Source organism: Sander vitreus, chromosome 12, assembly GCF_031162955.1.
Source record: "Sander vitreus isolate 19-12246 chromosome 12, sanVit1, whole genome shotgun sequence".
In the NCBI taxonomy this organism is placed as follows: domain Eukaryota; kingdom Metazoa; phylum Chordata; class Actinopteri; order Perciformes; family Percidae; genus Sander; species Sander vitreus.
In genome coordinates this window covers 11,456,594-11,473,465 of record NC_135866.1, presented here as the reverse complement: position 1 = coordinate 11,473,465, position 16,872 = coordinate 11,456,594, and the positions used below count along the sequence as shown (strand labels likewise).

General features: G+C 39.8%; 1 protein-coding gene across 1 annotated transcript in view; it reads left to right on the top strand.

The window, feature by feature from the left end:
- Nucleotides 1-14,878, top strand: part of tnr (tenascin R (restrictin, janusin)) — an 83,918-nt gene extending 69,040 nt beyond the window's left edge. The window contains exons 24-30 of the mRNA XM_078263661.1: nucleotides 838-968; nucleotides 5,504-5,636; nucleotides 6,585-6,736; nucleotides 6,951-7,047; nucleotides 11,706-11,867; nucleotides 12,473-12,636; nucleotides 14,759-14,878. Coding sequence (XP_078119787.1) covers nucleotides 838-968; nucleotides 5,504-5,636; nucleotides 6,585-6,736; nucleotides 6,951-7,047; nucleotides 11,706-11,867; nucleotides 12,473-12,636; nucleotides 14,759-14,878 — 959 coding nt within the window. The remainder of the gene's footprint in view (nucleotides 1-837; nucleotides 969-5,503; nucleotides 5,637-6,584; nucleotides 6,737-6,950; nucleotides 7,048-11,705; nucleotides 11,868-12,472; nucleotides 12,637-14,758) is intronic.
- Nucleotides 14,879-16,872: the final 1,994 nt, after the last annotated feature.

Genomic DNA, 16,872 nt, shown 5'->3' with positions numbered 1-16,872 from the left:
AAATTACGGGAGTTTCCCGGGAGAAACATCAAAACGGGAGGGTGTTGGGAGATGGCCTTAAAATACAGGAGAAACCCTGAAAAAACAGGAATGTTCGCAGGTCTGATCCAGAGAGAAAACCTGTCCAAGGCTGCAAGAAAAAAGGCCAATGCCGTTTAGGTGCTTTGCTGTGGCTTGGCCAGTTGACTCCATACAGGTCTGCGTTGATACCACCCAGGCGATTATCTGTGGGTCAGTTATGGGTCTAATTTCAAGGTTGGCAATTTTTATCTTTAAAACTCCCACATTTGACAGGCTGTTGATAGTGTTGCCTGGTACTTCCTCTCCTGATAGTGAGTCAGCCACAGCTTGTTGTTAATATCTATAAGATGATCAGAAGCCTGCAGGACACCAGACCTTGAGTTCAGTCTGTTGCCATATAAGATAATTTGTTCAATAAAATACTTGTGCCCTGCATGATCTGGAATGTGTGTGCGTGTGTGTGTGTGTGTGTGATTAACTTAACGCTTTCAAATGTGGTCATGTAAAGAGAAATGTGCGTGACCTAGTCACACAAGACTAGGAATGGAGCATGGCACATTCACATGCTTCTGAACATAGTAACTGTGAAAATTTCTTCAGCAGTTTTTTTAATACCAGGAATTTACTCACTCCACCCTGACAACTGCGCACCTATAAAACCATGAAACACAATGAGCAATGACGGTTTTGTAAAAGTGGACGGACAAATCAACACCTGTCATTATGTGAGAACTACAGTACGCTGTAGGTATAGAAGACATCCTGAAAACATTCCTTGTTTTGCACTAAATTGATATTTTTCTCTCTTTCTGGCAGCCATGGACGCACCCCTGAACCTGACAGCCAGTGAAGTGAATCACCGCAGCGCTCTCATCTCCTGGCAACCCCCAATCGCAGAAATTGACAACTACATGCTTACCTACAAGTCAACCGACGGCAGCCGCAAAGTATGTAGCACACATGGCTTGACACCTGTATCTCAACTCACACACACACACACACACACACACACACACACACACACACTGTTGACATCCTATATGCTGTAATTCCATGTATGTTAACATTTTATCTGCAGCCAAAATGTGTTTCCTTATTTACTCTTCATCTACTCAAATCCTGTTGAGTATTCATGCTACAGTTGCAAACATGTGTCAGGGAGATAAGATGTACTTTTTTTAATCCACACACCTGAAAATAGAAATGTAATTCTGCAGATACTGAAGGGCATATTGAAATCCCTTCTTGGATTTCTGCAAAGTATAAAAACATTTCCCAATTTAATCAACTTATTGTAACAGAGTTTAACAATGTTCAGGGAAAGAAACTGAATGCAGAATCAAAACATTGACAAGCCCTTCAAAATCCAAATTTTATCTTTCAATCATGTAATCCCTTGATGTTGAGCATGCAAGCATTTGGAGGAAATACAAACCCACAGATTGATGTACACACAAGGGAACTGTGCAGTGAAATTGCCTGTCTAATAGAGATATTACTTTAATGTGTCTCAGAAGAGACATTGTTTATTTTGATTAAACTTTTTGATGTGGCTGAGTAATGGTAATAAAACAGATTAGTAAGAGCTGTGTGGAACGCAGCACGCCTGTTAACGTATTGACTAGAACCATTTCCCATGATGCTCTGCAAAAGACTCTTTTATTGTCAATTAGGTGTCTTGCACACAGGCGCACACATGTAACCAGATGCACACAGACTCTCGCTTTCAATGCCCACCGTAGTGTCATGATCTTGTAAAGGAAGAGTAAAAAAAACACTTACACATCCATACTGATGCAGTGATGGTGGACAAGTCTCTCTCTCACTGACACATACACACACACACACACACACACACACACACACACACACACACATACACACTCTGACCTTGAATGTGTGGTACTGCTGTGTGGTTGACCATCGGGTGTCACTCATGCACAAAGAATGCAACGCTGAAAATTCAGATTATCCCATTTTTTTGATTTCACTCGATTCCAGTGCAAACAGACTTCTACCAGCATTGTTCTTAAAATGATCACTTTCTTCACACTGTTGATCCCATGTTCTGCCTTTTCATCCATGTCCCTAAAACAATGGTTTGTTTCTAAAGAAACATTTGTCTAGAAATATTATGGCTTTTACATATGTAATATTTAATTATTACATGTTATATGCCATTTCCTGGACATACAGTATATTTGCATGTTAAAGTCAAACAGAAATTCAATTTTTTTATAATTATGTTTCTCCTACAGCATACACATCTGCATAATACATACACAAAATTATTATTCAATACTGTTTGATTTCTTTATGGCGCGCCCTTTTTTAGCATTAAAGCATTAAAACCACATTTGCATAAACCAGTAACTTAACTGTTCTATCATAGGCAGATGGTCATACTGACTAACAACCAAACAGCAGCCTGCTACACAAAACAAGAGCCACAGACTTTGAACAACAACAAAAAACATTAGCTTTCTTGCTAATGTATCCTTTTTATCCAACTTACAAATACATTTAGCTTAACTGTCTAACAAACAAGGACACATGTCTTCGGTTGCACTTTGGGTTGCTGAATGAGCGACCAAACAAACATCCACCAGGGAAATGTTCACCGACATCAGTTTGCAGTAGTGTTAATTTCGTCAGATGAGACAAGACTAAATATGTTCGTCAACTACCTTTTTTTTCCATGACTAAGACGAGATGATGACAAGACTGCACCAATGTCCAAAAACGCTGACTAAGACTAAATGAACATGCATTATTGTTGACGAAAAAAGACAAGACTAAAATGTTTTGCATAAAATAAAAACTAAGATAAAGTCTCTCTTCATTTTCGTCTACAATCCTCTGTACTTTTTCATCATGAGATAGAATATTCAGCTGTTACTAGGTTGGGTACCGAGACCCGGTGCTAATAACGACCGTTATCTACCGGACCGAATAACAACGCAGATTTTAGTGCCACTTAAATGCCTGCGCTTCTCTCTGATGCTCCTAAACGGATGTTAGAGGCAACCGAAACCTGGCTGCACGGGACGCTAGTTAACACTACACTTGGCAGCAGGTAACGTTAGCCTACTGTTAGCTAGCAGCTGGATCAAACACTGTTAAAATGCTGAAAGCTAAACGGTGTAAAAGTTTGTCTGTATTTCACTGTAAAGGATTCCAACACTGAGACGTACGACAGTCTGTAGCTGCCGTTGTCTGAAAAACAACACATATGTTGCATTCACTTGAAACTCGCCTCGCCAGCCTCGTGCTGCATTCAAAGTTATTGTAAAATATTCCTGTCGTTTAACAGGAATTTACTGGTGAAATAAGGAAGAGGCTCGATATTTATATAACTTTATATAATTTATTTTTATATAACTATTTGACTGAAATGGTTATCAGAAATAATCTCAGAAATAATTTGTTATTTAAAAAAAGACTAAAATGTTTTGACTAAAACTTGACTAAGATATATTGAGTTTTCTTTTGACTAAAACTAGACTAAAATGACGAGACTTTTAGTCGACTAAAACTAAAAGACTAACAAAGATATGTGAATGAGTAAATATGACTAAAACTATCAAGGACATTTGGCACAAGACTAAGACTAAATTAAAAATAGGTGACAAAATTAACACTAGTTTGCAGTCAACTGCAGGACATTAAACAGCCTAAAAAGTTAACTGTGAATGTAATATTGGTCTGTTGTCCCTACTCCTCACTACTACTGCAAACAAAAACACTGTTGGCCCATACTGTAGCTATTAAGCAACAAGGGACACTGACATGGCCCTTTTAGAGGCTTAGAGGAAAAGGAACATTTTTGATAAGTCTTCAATATCTTTTTTTCTTATTTTTGTAATAAAAATATTAACAGCTGCTTATATGAATTTTCTTCATTGTTAATTACATACAGTTTCCTATTAAATTAAATCAATTTCATTTTTCATTCTTCTAGCCAACTTTGTTCCTTTAGATTTTATATACATCTTCGTTCACGATGATGAGCCGCCTCAACAAGTGCCACATTTTGAATTCATATCGTTCAACAAGAAATGAGTCATATCACAGCTCAGAGCAAAAAACGATCGCTGCGGAAGAGTGAAGTACTCTTTGTGAGATTTTCCTCTGGTTGTCTGTACCTGAGGTCTGACTTGGCTGTAAATATTCGGCAGCGTTACCTTGGCTGTAATCAAACCACATATTGGTGAGCCTCACAGGTGTTCAGCCAGCTTCCCCTCTTACAGAGATAATGGACTTTCGTAATTTACACACAGTAGCAGTGAGATTAATTTCTTATCTGATTAACATTTACTTACCGGTTTGTAAATGCATGTATCACTTTGGTTATGTTCGTGCCTGGAATAATAAAGATCTCCCCAGTCAAACACACACCAGGATAAATACACATCCAACCACTTAACCACACATACACACACACACACACACACACACACACACACACACACACACACCGATTGCAAGCTTATGAAGGTATGTATCATAAAACAGGGCCTTTTTTGCTTGCAATAAGAATCTTGACCCTGGAAACCTGGTGGCGCTATGTCAGATCCTCGGAGACCGAGAGACATCATTTACCAGCTGTCTCCCTGCATAATTCACATAAACACATTGCCCGGAAATGTTTGATTTGATTTTTTTTTCCAAACTGGCTGAATATTTCATTTTTGCTTGTTCATATTTAATGTGCATTCAGGGCAAACTGTAACACACATTCAAAGACAAGTTCAAGTTTCTGTTCATCAATTGAGCGTTCTGTCGGTGTCTCAGAATCTAATGTCACAGAAAATACTATGTCAAACGTCTTGGCTCCTTAAGACAGGCTCGATGCAAGAAGTTTTGTCAAATACAAGGGAAGTAACTGTACTATACCGTTGTGACTTCTTTACCAAAAATAGAAATGTTTGTTTCCTGATTGCTTCGCAGCTTGGCTGTCCGATAAGAGTCTTTTATCTTGTTCTCTCCATCCCCCCTTCTCCTCCCCTTCTGTATTTTAAATGGATACGTCACTTTTCACATGGGAAAGAAAACCCACAGGCAGACAGACTTGTTCTGCAGTCAGTTGAAGAGTCATTTTTACTACTTAGTTTTTATTTTTTTAATTTTTTTTACAAAACAAAAGAATGTCAATTATGACATTATAAGTTCTTCTTTATACTGTGCTACTGGAACACAAAGCAAGCTGCCATGCTTATCCTGAACAAAAATAGCTTGAAGGTTTCTTTGTTGCCATAGATCTTTTAAAAACTCACAACTCATTCAATGTTTTATCAGTGACTTGTGGGGATTCTGATGTAATTTTACCCTTAGGTTTATACTATACACATTACATCATTGCTTTTATAGAAGACAATGTCTTTATGTAATATCTTTTAACTTGTATGTGTGTGTGTGTGTGTGTGTGTGTGTGTGTGTGTGTGTGTGTGTGTGTGTGTGTGTGTGTGTGTGTGTGTACTAGGAGCTGATCCTGGATGCAGAGGACACCTGGATTCGACTGGAGGGACTGGCTGAGACCACAGAGTACACTGTCAAGCTCCAGGCTGCAAGGGGACTTGACACCAGCGCCGTAGTCTCCACTACCTTCACTACAGGTACAGTACACACACATTCACTCACATACATTACACACACACACACACACACACACATGTATTTGTATTCTTTGATTTAAGTTTGTAAAGAGATTTTAACCGGTTGAGTTTTCTTGGTCTAGCAGATATTTTTTTCCCCTCCTGCACCGCGTTTCCCATTACAGACACTATAACAAAGGTACACAATAATGGGTTTACGAAGTCAGGCATAATTTTCATCTCTCTTCCCTCTAGCATAGTGATGGTGACTTCCCATTAGGCTGCACCTGCAGGGTGGCTGTCTACAATCCTAGAGCTATAGGGTTCTCTAATCTTCAATGTGCCCAGTGTGTAATTAGATGCAGGATGTGTCACTCAAACAAGGGTTAGGAAGCATCACCTGGAGTATATAGTATGTGAACATGCCAAAAGCATATCCATCATTTCAACCCAGCAGTTGACATAGCAATAAGCTGTGCAATAAAAGTTTTGCAAGTTGTCAGTTTTACTTTCATTTAAAAGTTTCAATTGATATTTTTGACCACTTGGAGGCAGCAGGAGAAGCTGGAAGCACACTATTGGAATATTATCACCTTATACAGTTGCAAAACCTTCATTTGGAGTTCTGTTTCTGGTTGCCTGATGAATGTAAGGTCAATATTCACTCTACTTTCAGCTCAACTTTCCTGAGGAAAATATTTGCTCTTTAACAGCTAAATTATATTGCAGCTAATTTGGTTTGTCTGCTGTATAGTGCTGGGCAGATAGTGTTATTTATTCCATTGTTGATATAAACATATTAATAACTGAAGCTTTGAAGAAAATCCTGAATGTTGCCAAAGTGCCATATAATTTAAAGTTCTATCTATGCAGTCTACAGAAATCTCTACAAACTGAATCTGTTTTTGTCAAAAGATGGACAAAAACAATCATCATATTTGTCCTCATACCTCCTCTGCTTCTCTCCAGGGAGTCGTCTATTTGCAACACCTCAGAATTGCGCCCAACACCTGCTGAATGGAGAGACGCTGAGCGGCGTCTACACCATTTACATCAACAGGGACCCCAGCCAGGGCGTGCAGGTGTACTGCGACATGACCACTGATGAAGGAGGCTGGATTGTAAGTCACTGTCAAGATTACTGACACTATTTCTTTCAATAGCACTTTTGTCATATGTGCAAATGTAAGAAACTGTGTCAGTTAGGGTTAAGAGAAAGGAAGAAGAGTAGGGGAGATTTTGTTGGACCACAAACAGTACTGAATTATCTCAGCTATTTAAGTCTGAACAACCAAGTTGTATTTTTCAGAATTTTGACGCATTGTGGTGTTTCAGGTATTCCAACGTCGTCAGAACGGCCTGACAGACTTTTCCAGGAAGTGGAGTGACTATCGGGTTGGCTTTGGAAACCTGGAGGATGAATTCTGGCTTGGTAAGAATCTTAACATAATTACTCTGGAGAAAAAAACTGTATAGAGTGTAGTGTTAAATACAAAGATTTACCTACAGTAAGTCCATCACCATGTCCAGTTTTTGATGTCTAGCATAACAACAGCTGCTGTAGATCAAAATCTGTACTATCTCCCTCAATCAAATAAAAAGGTAGGAACTGGGTAGTAGTCGCTTCTTGATAAACCTAAAATGATACTTATTGACTAGTAGGTGTATTAGAAAACTCACGTCAGGTTTGCTGCTGCCTTATTTCAACTTCCTGTCACCCTAACCAATATATTTCCGCTGCATTTTATGGGCTGCGGGCTGATATCAAGCTGCAGTCTGCTTCCAATTTTGTTCAGTTTTGTGAAAGCTGTATTACCCTCTTTATCTACACACCATCTCCGTGACTGAAGTGGATTTAATAGGTGCAATCAATAGAAGGTCGTAGCTTTCACTTGGTTTCAATTGATATATCTATTTTATGGAGAGGAAAGATGTTTCCAATATCTTGCGCAGGCAGTATAGCCTTTCTTGTAAGATTTTTCACTGTGTATGAAGATGGAGAACCGTTCTGCTAGTCTTTTTTTCTTTTTTCGTCTTTCAGCACTTGACTTCACAAAGTCTATGCGATTCATTACTGGATTCTCTGAAAGCTCATCTCTTCCTGAAATGACTTGGTAATTGTTTTTAACATCACTCTGATTCAAAGACAAAACAACAGATCATCCTCACTGTTTTGATGGACTGCTGAATATTTCTTTCCCCTTCCCCCCAAATCTCATTACGAAACAATAATTATATTCATCAGAATGTGCAAATGAGTCATGTTTCTTCATGGGCCAGTTTTTTGTGTTATTGTTTTGGTGCAGATGATTAAAGGAAATATTACATGAATATTTCATTAAGTGAATCAGGACCATGAGATGAATGTTTTTGAACTTTCTGATTAGAGAAATGAAATAACACTGGGGGGAAATTTTATGGCATTGCATTATCACAGAGGGAAGGCTGCTACTTTGCAGCTGAAAAATATTGGGTCATAACATAAGATAGCTGTAGCACATTCTAGTCCATTAGTGACTAAGCACACTGTAATAGGTGAAAGCATAAAGAGATTTAAGATCCAACCCATCATGAACAGGAGCTGACAATATAATGGAGTCTGGTACAAAAGCCTGCAATTCTTGTCGAGTCTGTCAGATTTGCTAGTTATTTTTAAAGCAGTAGCTTGCGGTGTTGTCGAATTGAAAAATAATGTCACCTGGTCACAGTGAGGTTGTTCAAAGGTAGCACCTAACATTTTATCACAACAGAACAAGTTGGATTGCTGTCTGCTGGTATAAATTAATAATTTGTTTTTGTATTTCAAAAACGAGTAGAGGAAAATACTCATTGAAGCACAGGAGGCGTGATGAAAAATATTGGACTAACATCTTTGTACAATAGCACTACACACACCATATACTGTAGGAGAGAAATCCCTCCTCTGTGCACTACACAGTATAAAGTATAGATAGTGAGCTAAACTATGACAGCAATGTGTAAATGGTTTCTGACAGAGACATGATGGAATCCTGACACACATTTGCCTCATTTCCTGCAGATTTGTATTGTACATTAAAATCTAAAAGCACCAAAGCATATCTGGTTCAGTGAGTACAACATTTCATCTGACCCGTTTCCACTTCAGCTGATTCAACAATAATCTGCCCTCTCACCACTTCTGGATCTATACTAGTCGAGGGCACCTCCTTCTGTCTTTAGGGTCTTGCTTTATTTTTTTAGTGCCTCCTAGGTTGTACTTTCCCCCATCTTTCTTCTATCCTCTACTGTACTCTGTCCTCTTGGTGCATAAAAGCAGCTTAATGTAACCTCAGGGTGTGGCGCATCAAGAGCTGCTCTTTGCTCCTGTGAAAGCTTCTCTCTGTGATGCCAGATTACAGATAACATGCCAGCAGGGAACACAGCACAGAGTACAGCACAAAATGTTGAGCCTGCTGTATCAAACTGACCTGTTAGTCCGTTGATCTATGTGTTGTGAGCACTGGCACATTAACAGTGGCTCTGTTGAATTTATTTGAAATGTCTTCTGTGAAAACGGTCTATTAGAGCATTATCTTATTAAATACATGATATCAGCAGAACATGGCAAAGGGCAATTTAAAGGGGAACTATGCAGTATTTTTTAGCTTAATTTACCTTAACTGAACAGCTTCAGAGTCATTGGAATGGTTATATGACTTTTTTCGAGTTGAATGGTGGTCGTCTCGCTCCCCCCTAGCACCTGTGAGTGGAAAAACCACCCTTGCAACTTTTGGCCGGCGAGCCGCCGGCCTCAACGTCAGGAAGTATTGCGTGATATCAGGTCTCGTGATGTAACAAATTGCTTCACGGCACTGCACACATACGCCCATTCAGGAACCGGCTAACAAGGTAGCGATGGAGTTTTTCACACTATCGTCATGGCTGAGCCGGCAAAAAAGAAGCAGAAAACTAGGAAAGCATTGTCGGAGGAACAGAGAAAGAAGAAACGGCAGACTGACCGAGCGAGGAGTCAGACACAAGTAAACATAAGAGCTGCCAAATATCTATTCCGAAGCTGTAGGGGGAGCTCTATAGAGAAACCTGCGAGCAAAAAGCGAGAAAACAGCGAAGAAATGGCCAAAACTGCATAGCGCCCCTTTAATAACAAATGTGTGTCCTCGCCAAACAAAAAGCCGATATTAAGAGGCCATCACAACGGGACATTCTGTGGGTTGCACAACACAGCTAATACAATAGCTTCTTTGATTTTTAACACTTCACATTTCTTTCGCGATTTCATCAGAAAAGTCAGCACTGTCAAGACAGCTTGCAACAGCTTTGCAGCCCTAATGGTCATACAGATGGTCACTGAAACCATTGGACCTTCACGTTTCTTTCTACAGCTTAGGTCGCTGTCATAGCCCATTGAGAGCTATTATAGTGAACATTTAGCTAATCACCGCCTCTACACAAAGAACAGCAATATATTGGACAGTATATTGGACATTGATATTAAACCCACTCAAACTGAAAAGAAAAGGCCCTTAAGAGGTCAGCATTAAAGAATATGGAAATGAAGCTTTCATTATTATCTGTTACAGTTTGAAAACGGTCGTTTTTACTGCTGCTCTAGGGCAATCTATTCTCCCTAGACACTGACCTCAGCCAGTTTTCACGTTCGACACAATGTCAGTTGATGATTTAATAACAGAGAGAAACCAGGGTGGCTGTGTGCAAATATTTGATCATTATCCCATTCTCCTTTTTTTAATTCCCCCCCTTGCTTCTGTGTAAGTGAGAGAGAAAGGCTGGTAATAAAATGTGACAAGATGGTAATATTGGTTGTATAATAGGGTATGAGTGCAATAGTGTGTCAAAATGCATTTTTAATCGCTGCAGTTTGGAATAGAACAGTCTGATCCCATAAAACTGTTGGAGGAAAAAACTGTAAAAAAAAAAAAAATTAATTTTAAAGATTAATTGCTGATATTATACGATGTCAATTAGAAATGACTGAGTGTTAAACACAATTTTATTACAACAATTGCTTTTCCCCTGTCACCTTAAGTGCCGTTGGGTTGTATCATAGATTGTATCTGCTTTCCAGAGTTCCCCTGCTCTCTCGTATTTCTACGTCTTACTCCTTATCAGCGAAGGCTTGAGGATTTTTACTTTTCCTTTGGATTTTCCCAGAGCGTTTTTCAGCGTTTAAAAAAGTGTGCAAGTTTGAGGTTAAGCAGCAAAAGAGACTCTTTTCCAAATGGGTGCTTGTTGTAATCTGATAGCGAAGGCAGTTCCAATCTCTCAGGCCGGTGTGTGGTCTTATCGCCTGTCAGGGTTCCAATGAGCCTCACATCTGCTACCTTGGAGATAGAGAGCAAAGCCGCATATCTCAGAAAGTGGAGACAGTGTGGCATTTGCAGGGGGGGTTGGTGGTGACAGTGTCCACTGCTCTCGATAATGTCAATCATACACATCCATACAGCCAGCTGACAAAAACGTCCGACATAGTGCTTATCAGGATTCAAACCTTTAACCTACAGAGCTGCCGGTGGAAACAAACTATCTCTGTGTATGTACAGGGGGTAGAATGTCACTGTGTCACAAAAATCAATATTTAATTCTTTGTGTAATGGTGTTATGTCTTCTTATCAATATTCTTATACTGTATATGTTTGCATTTTATTTACTTAATATTGTCATTGTCATATTGTCTGTCCTTCCTGAAGTCTCTTGCTTTTCTCCCCATGAAGGGTAGTTTTTTTGTTGAGTTTTTCCTCATCTGAATCAAGGTTCTGTAGATAGTTTCATAATGCTGAAAAGGCCCTTTGAGGAAAATTTGTGATTTGTAATTTTGGGCTGTGTACATTTTTGTAATCTCTTGATGTTTGTATATGTTGTAAACCTTTCTTGGGCCAATACAGTCATCTGTGCAACAACAATATTTGAATGTATCTTAAAAGGTGCCTTGTGGGGCTTTCTTCAATTACTATATGAGGATAATGACTTTCATATCAGTATGAGTGTGATGACTTTTAAATCCACTTTTGGAGCTCTAACAATATATTGTAAACCCCAGATCTTTCTTTGGTTATTAAATACAATATGATGTGTGTTGTTTCTCCACAGGTCTTGACAACATCCAGAAGCTTGCTGCTCAGGGCCGTTATGAGATGAGAATTGACATGAGAGACGGACAGGAGTCAGTCTACGCCAATTATGACAAATTCTCCATTGGAGATGCAAGAAACCTCTACAAGCTCAGGATAGGAGAGTACAATGGCACTGCTGGTACGTGGTTAAATACATTACATTGACTACAATACATTATGTTTACATTTGTTTAAGTTAACATTCATTTTTTTGCATTTTACTTGGCTCTTTGGATGACAGCCTTGTGATCAACCCATATAAAAATGGCCTGTGAGGATATCAACATCGAAAGCTTTTTGTGATATGAATCGTTTTCTGAAGTCAAATAACTACACTATATGCTATAAGTGTGTGCTTTCCCCAACCTTTAAGTGAAAATGCTCTCCCATCCCTATTCTGCCATCTGCTATTTTTCCTGCCTCTTTTCCCCTCTGTCTTTTCTTCTCCCTGATGTCTGAAAGCCGCCTCTGCACTACTCCACATTTCCACTTTTTTCCTCGCTCTCCATGTATCTCTCTGTCTGTCAACATGACCATATACCAGAATTACCTGTCATCCCCTCATGTTTATAATTATAATTTTCTCTCCCTAAATAAATTCAGAGAGCCTGTAGCAGGACTTCTTTCCTCTTCCCTCCCTCTCATGTCAATCCCATCCTGGTCGTTTATGTCCCCTCATTCACCGCAGCCTATGCGACTGTTGCCCAGCATACCCTAATGTCTCTCTCTCTCCTCTGATCTCAGGTGACTCCCTGAGCTACCACCAGGGCCGGCCCTTCTCCACAAAAGACAGAGACAATGACATCGCTGTCACTAACTGTGCCTTGTCTTACAAAGGAGCCTGGTGGTACAAGAACTGCCACCGGGCCAACCTCAACGGCAAATACGGCGAGTCCAGACACAGTCAGGTCAGTCATCCAATAAATACGCTAGTTGATCAAAGAGTGAATGTGACACATAAAATAGTCAGTTAATCTATTTATCATTGATTCAAAGAGCTTTTGTGTTGCAAGTTAGAAAAGAATTATTGGTTTGTTCATCCAAATTCCAGGATGGCTGGATCATGGATGGAACATGGCAAAATACACAACTGTCCCAGGACCCCAGAGCTCCAGGCTTGTGCTAATCAAATTCAAATTTTGTTTGGGAATATGCAGCACTAAAGCACAATATCAACTGACATGATAAGGGCCTTACACCCGGGCCACACCGCCTACCTGTGCGTGACGGCTATCTCGCTGAACTGCTCCGGCTTACACACGTGTGGTTTCCACTCAGACAGTGTGCTGCGGTGCTGCCTGCCAGCCTTATGTTTCCACATTGAGTTTGCCTTTGATCATGGCCATCAATCATAGAATAAAAGCCTTGTGTTACCAGACGAAGGGATTCCACAGAAAGGGCTTTTAATTTGAAACGGAAAAAGTGTTGAGTTAACATTTATATTGTTTTCGTGTCTGCAACATATTCTACATATGAAAGGTGTAATGTTGCTGGTATGACGTCAATATGACTATCAACACATAATTTGTACTGTCTATTTTTGCTGAGAACCGTGCAGGGAAAATAGGCAACTCTCCAAATCTCTAGATGAGCTGCAGCTAACCTGTTAACATGGGCACCCAAATAAACAGCAAGAGGTCGCAATGCACTCACGCTGCTCAGGTAGGCGGTGTGGCCCTGGCCTTAAGGTGGGTGAGCTTTGTTACCTGAACTTGTGGTCCAGGGAGTATTTCATCTTAAAAAAACTGTAAGCACAGCACAGACAGTGGGAGGAATGAAGCTCATTTTTGCCCCGGGGTCTCCTGGATAGTTTTGGTTGATTTCGGCCACCACCCCAATACAATAGGGGTGAAATTCATCTGTGGTGTTCACATGACTAAAGATTTACATTTAAATTAAAAATTCCACAGTAATGTGTCTTTTCATAAACAACGTCCATTTGTCACCTCACGATGAACTCTTCAGTGGAACTACTTCATTGGTAGAAAGTAGTTCCAATGAAAATTGCTGACACCAATTTCTAAGGATTATTCAGAGTAACGTGACATTGTTTCTGGAAATACACATTGATGTTGAATTTGCAATTTTTCAAACCGTTGAGCACCACAAATGTTCCATTCACCTCCGAGGTATTGATGTGCCAGCAGGATGCTGTCACTTGAACAGGGTGGCATTTTGGCACTGCTTTTTGGCATAATTTACAAAATTCACATAAACTGGCTCGATTATGACAGTATGATTAAAGGTTAACATTTCTCACTTTTAAAAGGCTAATCATTTGTAAATTACATTACATGAAACTTCCTACAGACATCCATCTCTATACTTGGTACACTGATTGGCCAGCTGGAGGAGCTGTAATGAAAGGCCAAAAAACAAAACATAACTGCTGCACCAATTATAATCAAACTTAGAGATAGAGAGAAAATTGTTGGGAATGACACTTATTCAGCACCCATTCTCACATTGAGAAGTGTTTTTTTTTGTTTGGTTTTTTTGCTTACTGCATTTGAGGTGGGAGTGAGTGTTGAAGGCTTGTCCGGTCCTTTTTGACAAGTGTGATGTAGCTCTCTCTCAGCGTGATGCTGTAATGGCTCGACAAAGAGAGTGAGGTGTTGTGTGAAGCTTTGATTAGGGTGAACTACAAAGGCTTTGGAGCCTGCTTCTCTCTCTGTGCTCTTTACCTTTCTCTTTGTTGTTTAGCGACATGAAATGAGACCAGGTGGGAGCAGAGATGGACAGGCACACAGAGAGAAACTGCCTCTCAGAGCAAAGCTGCAAATGGGAAGGTTTTGACAGGGATTAGCAGGGCTGGAGTGAGATTATAATTACACTAAATCCATGATTGTGCCAGCTATTAAGTCAGTTTTTTTCCCCTCTTGCTTTGAATGCTTCCTTCGGTTGAAATGTACTTTAATGAATATATAACATTTTATTTTACATTTTCTGTCATTTTATTTCAAATGCCCTGGCCTTGCCTAAAAAGATTGATTCAAGCTGCTTCTGAAATCACACGTTTCACTCTTACAGGGTATTAACTGGTACCACTGGAAAGGCCATGAGTTCTCTATTCCCTTCGTGGAGATGAAGATGAGGCCATTCAACTTCCGTAGCATCAGCAGCAAGAGGAGGCGGTCTGCCCCTGTATAAACAAAGCGCCTCCACCCAGCCCAGAGTCATAGATAGATGAGTTCGGACAATGTTCACTGATGAGTTTCTGCTATATGTGAGCCTCACTGATGTGCTCTTTGTAATGCCTTTTAGTGAGGCTGCAAATAAAAAGAGGGTTGTAACAAGAAAGCTACTAATATTTTATTAATATTCAGTTGTAAAATAATAAAACCTATTATTATTAATATACTACCAATACACATTATAACCATGGATGAGATCATGAAATAGCAGAGAGGGTGAAACAATGTCCGAACTCAGGTTGTCTCTGCAGAGCTTTAGCTGTCTTTCCCTGCTGTACTTCTACCCAGATGATAGAGGACACTGTATGTAATTTATTAAATACTTTGAATGGCAATGGTTTTATTTCCTGAAAAAAAAAAGAAAAATGGAAAGACAAACCAAGCTTTTTTTCTCTCTCCTTTAAGTCTGTGATTTGCCTTTCCCTGGGATGCGAGGAAATGTGCTCAGAAATGCCCTTAAGACTGCGATAGCTAACGTTATTTTAACCGTTACGAAATAATAACACTTTTAACAAAAACTATACTGTATATGCCCTTAAAACCCTTACATGTAAGATATATATATTTTTATAACTGATATTGTGACAAAAGTCCATCTATTTAATATGATTTGATGCCTTGGTTTGTGAGCCCATATTAAGGTAATGTTATCGTAAAACATGATGACAAATACTGGACATACGAGATTAAATTAACATCAAAAAGCAAATTGAACATCCAGTATCATCAATCAAGCCGCTTTCCGACCAAGTAATTACAGGAACGTAGTTATAGGAAAAGTCCACTTCTAAACAGATCTATTAACTACTTTCCCCCAAAACCGTTTTTCCAAATGCATTCGCACTGGCCAAGTGGCCATAGGGACTATAGGAGGGGTAAGGGAGTGATGCAAGCATGGCAACGGTCTATAGCGTTAAAATCAGAAAACAAATACACCAAAAAAAGTATGAACTAAATACTAAATCTAATGTATATAGCATATTTGTCATAATTTAAACAAATCTCCCAAAGAGAAACGGGTATCTCTCTCTCCCCCGCCTCTGCCTGCTGCGCTGTGGACGTGTGTGTGTGTGTGTGTGTGTGTGTGTGTGTGTGTGTGTGTGCGTGCGTGCGTGCGTGCGTGCGTGCGTGTGTGTGTGTGCGACGGCTGGCCAGCCACAGGACACACTTGTGGAGTTAAACTCCGAAAAGACACAGGTTCCCATTAATGTTATGATGGACATGTGTTGTGATATTTAAACAAACAAACTGTCAATGGCGAAATAAAAGCCTCTTATTTACGAGAGCGGTCTGAGAGACCTCCAGCTTACAGCGGGGTCTCTGAGCATGACTGGCCGAGCGACAACCTAGCGGCCGGGGCAGGCACCTGTCGCCTCACTTCATGGAGCTTCTCAACTCCGAAAACTTTGAAGCAAATTGTCAATTCAGCATAAATTTTCGCAAGACTGCCGATATTTGAAATCTAAAAAGTTCATTTCTCGCCTAAAACGTTGTCAGAAGTGAAATTAGTGATGAATAAGATGGCAAAAATTGTTAAAATTGTCCCGCTGTTGGTCTGTCTGTACCGGAAATCCGACCCTCGTTGACCTAGGTTCATATGCTGAAAAGGGAAAAGAGAAAAGAGCCTGCCCTGAAGTAGTAGCTGAAAGAGTTACAGGAACTGCGGCCAGAGGGACTTAAAAATCCCCAAATTGGTCCAGTCAGAACACGAGAAAAAAAGGGTTCTAGGAATTTTATGTTCTAGGAACTGCAAAAATCCCTCTGGTCGGAAAGCGGCTATTCACAAAGCAAGTGCACCAGCAACAGCTTCATTACCATCTATTTTATTTTTCAACGTCTGTGTTATGTTGATTCTTTTGTGTTAATTATGAAATCATCAATTTTGAACTTTATTATTATCGGTAGCCACACTGGGACAGTATTTGCACTACGAGAGGGAGCACAGCAAAG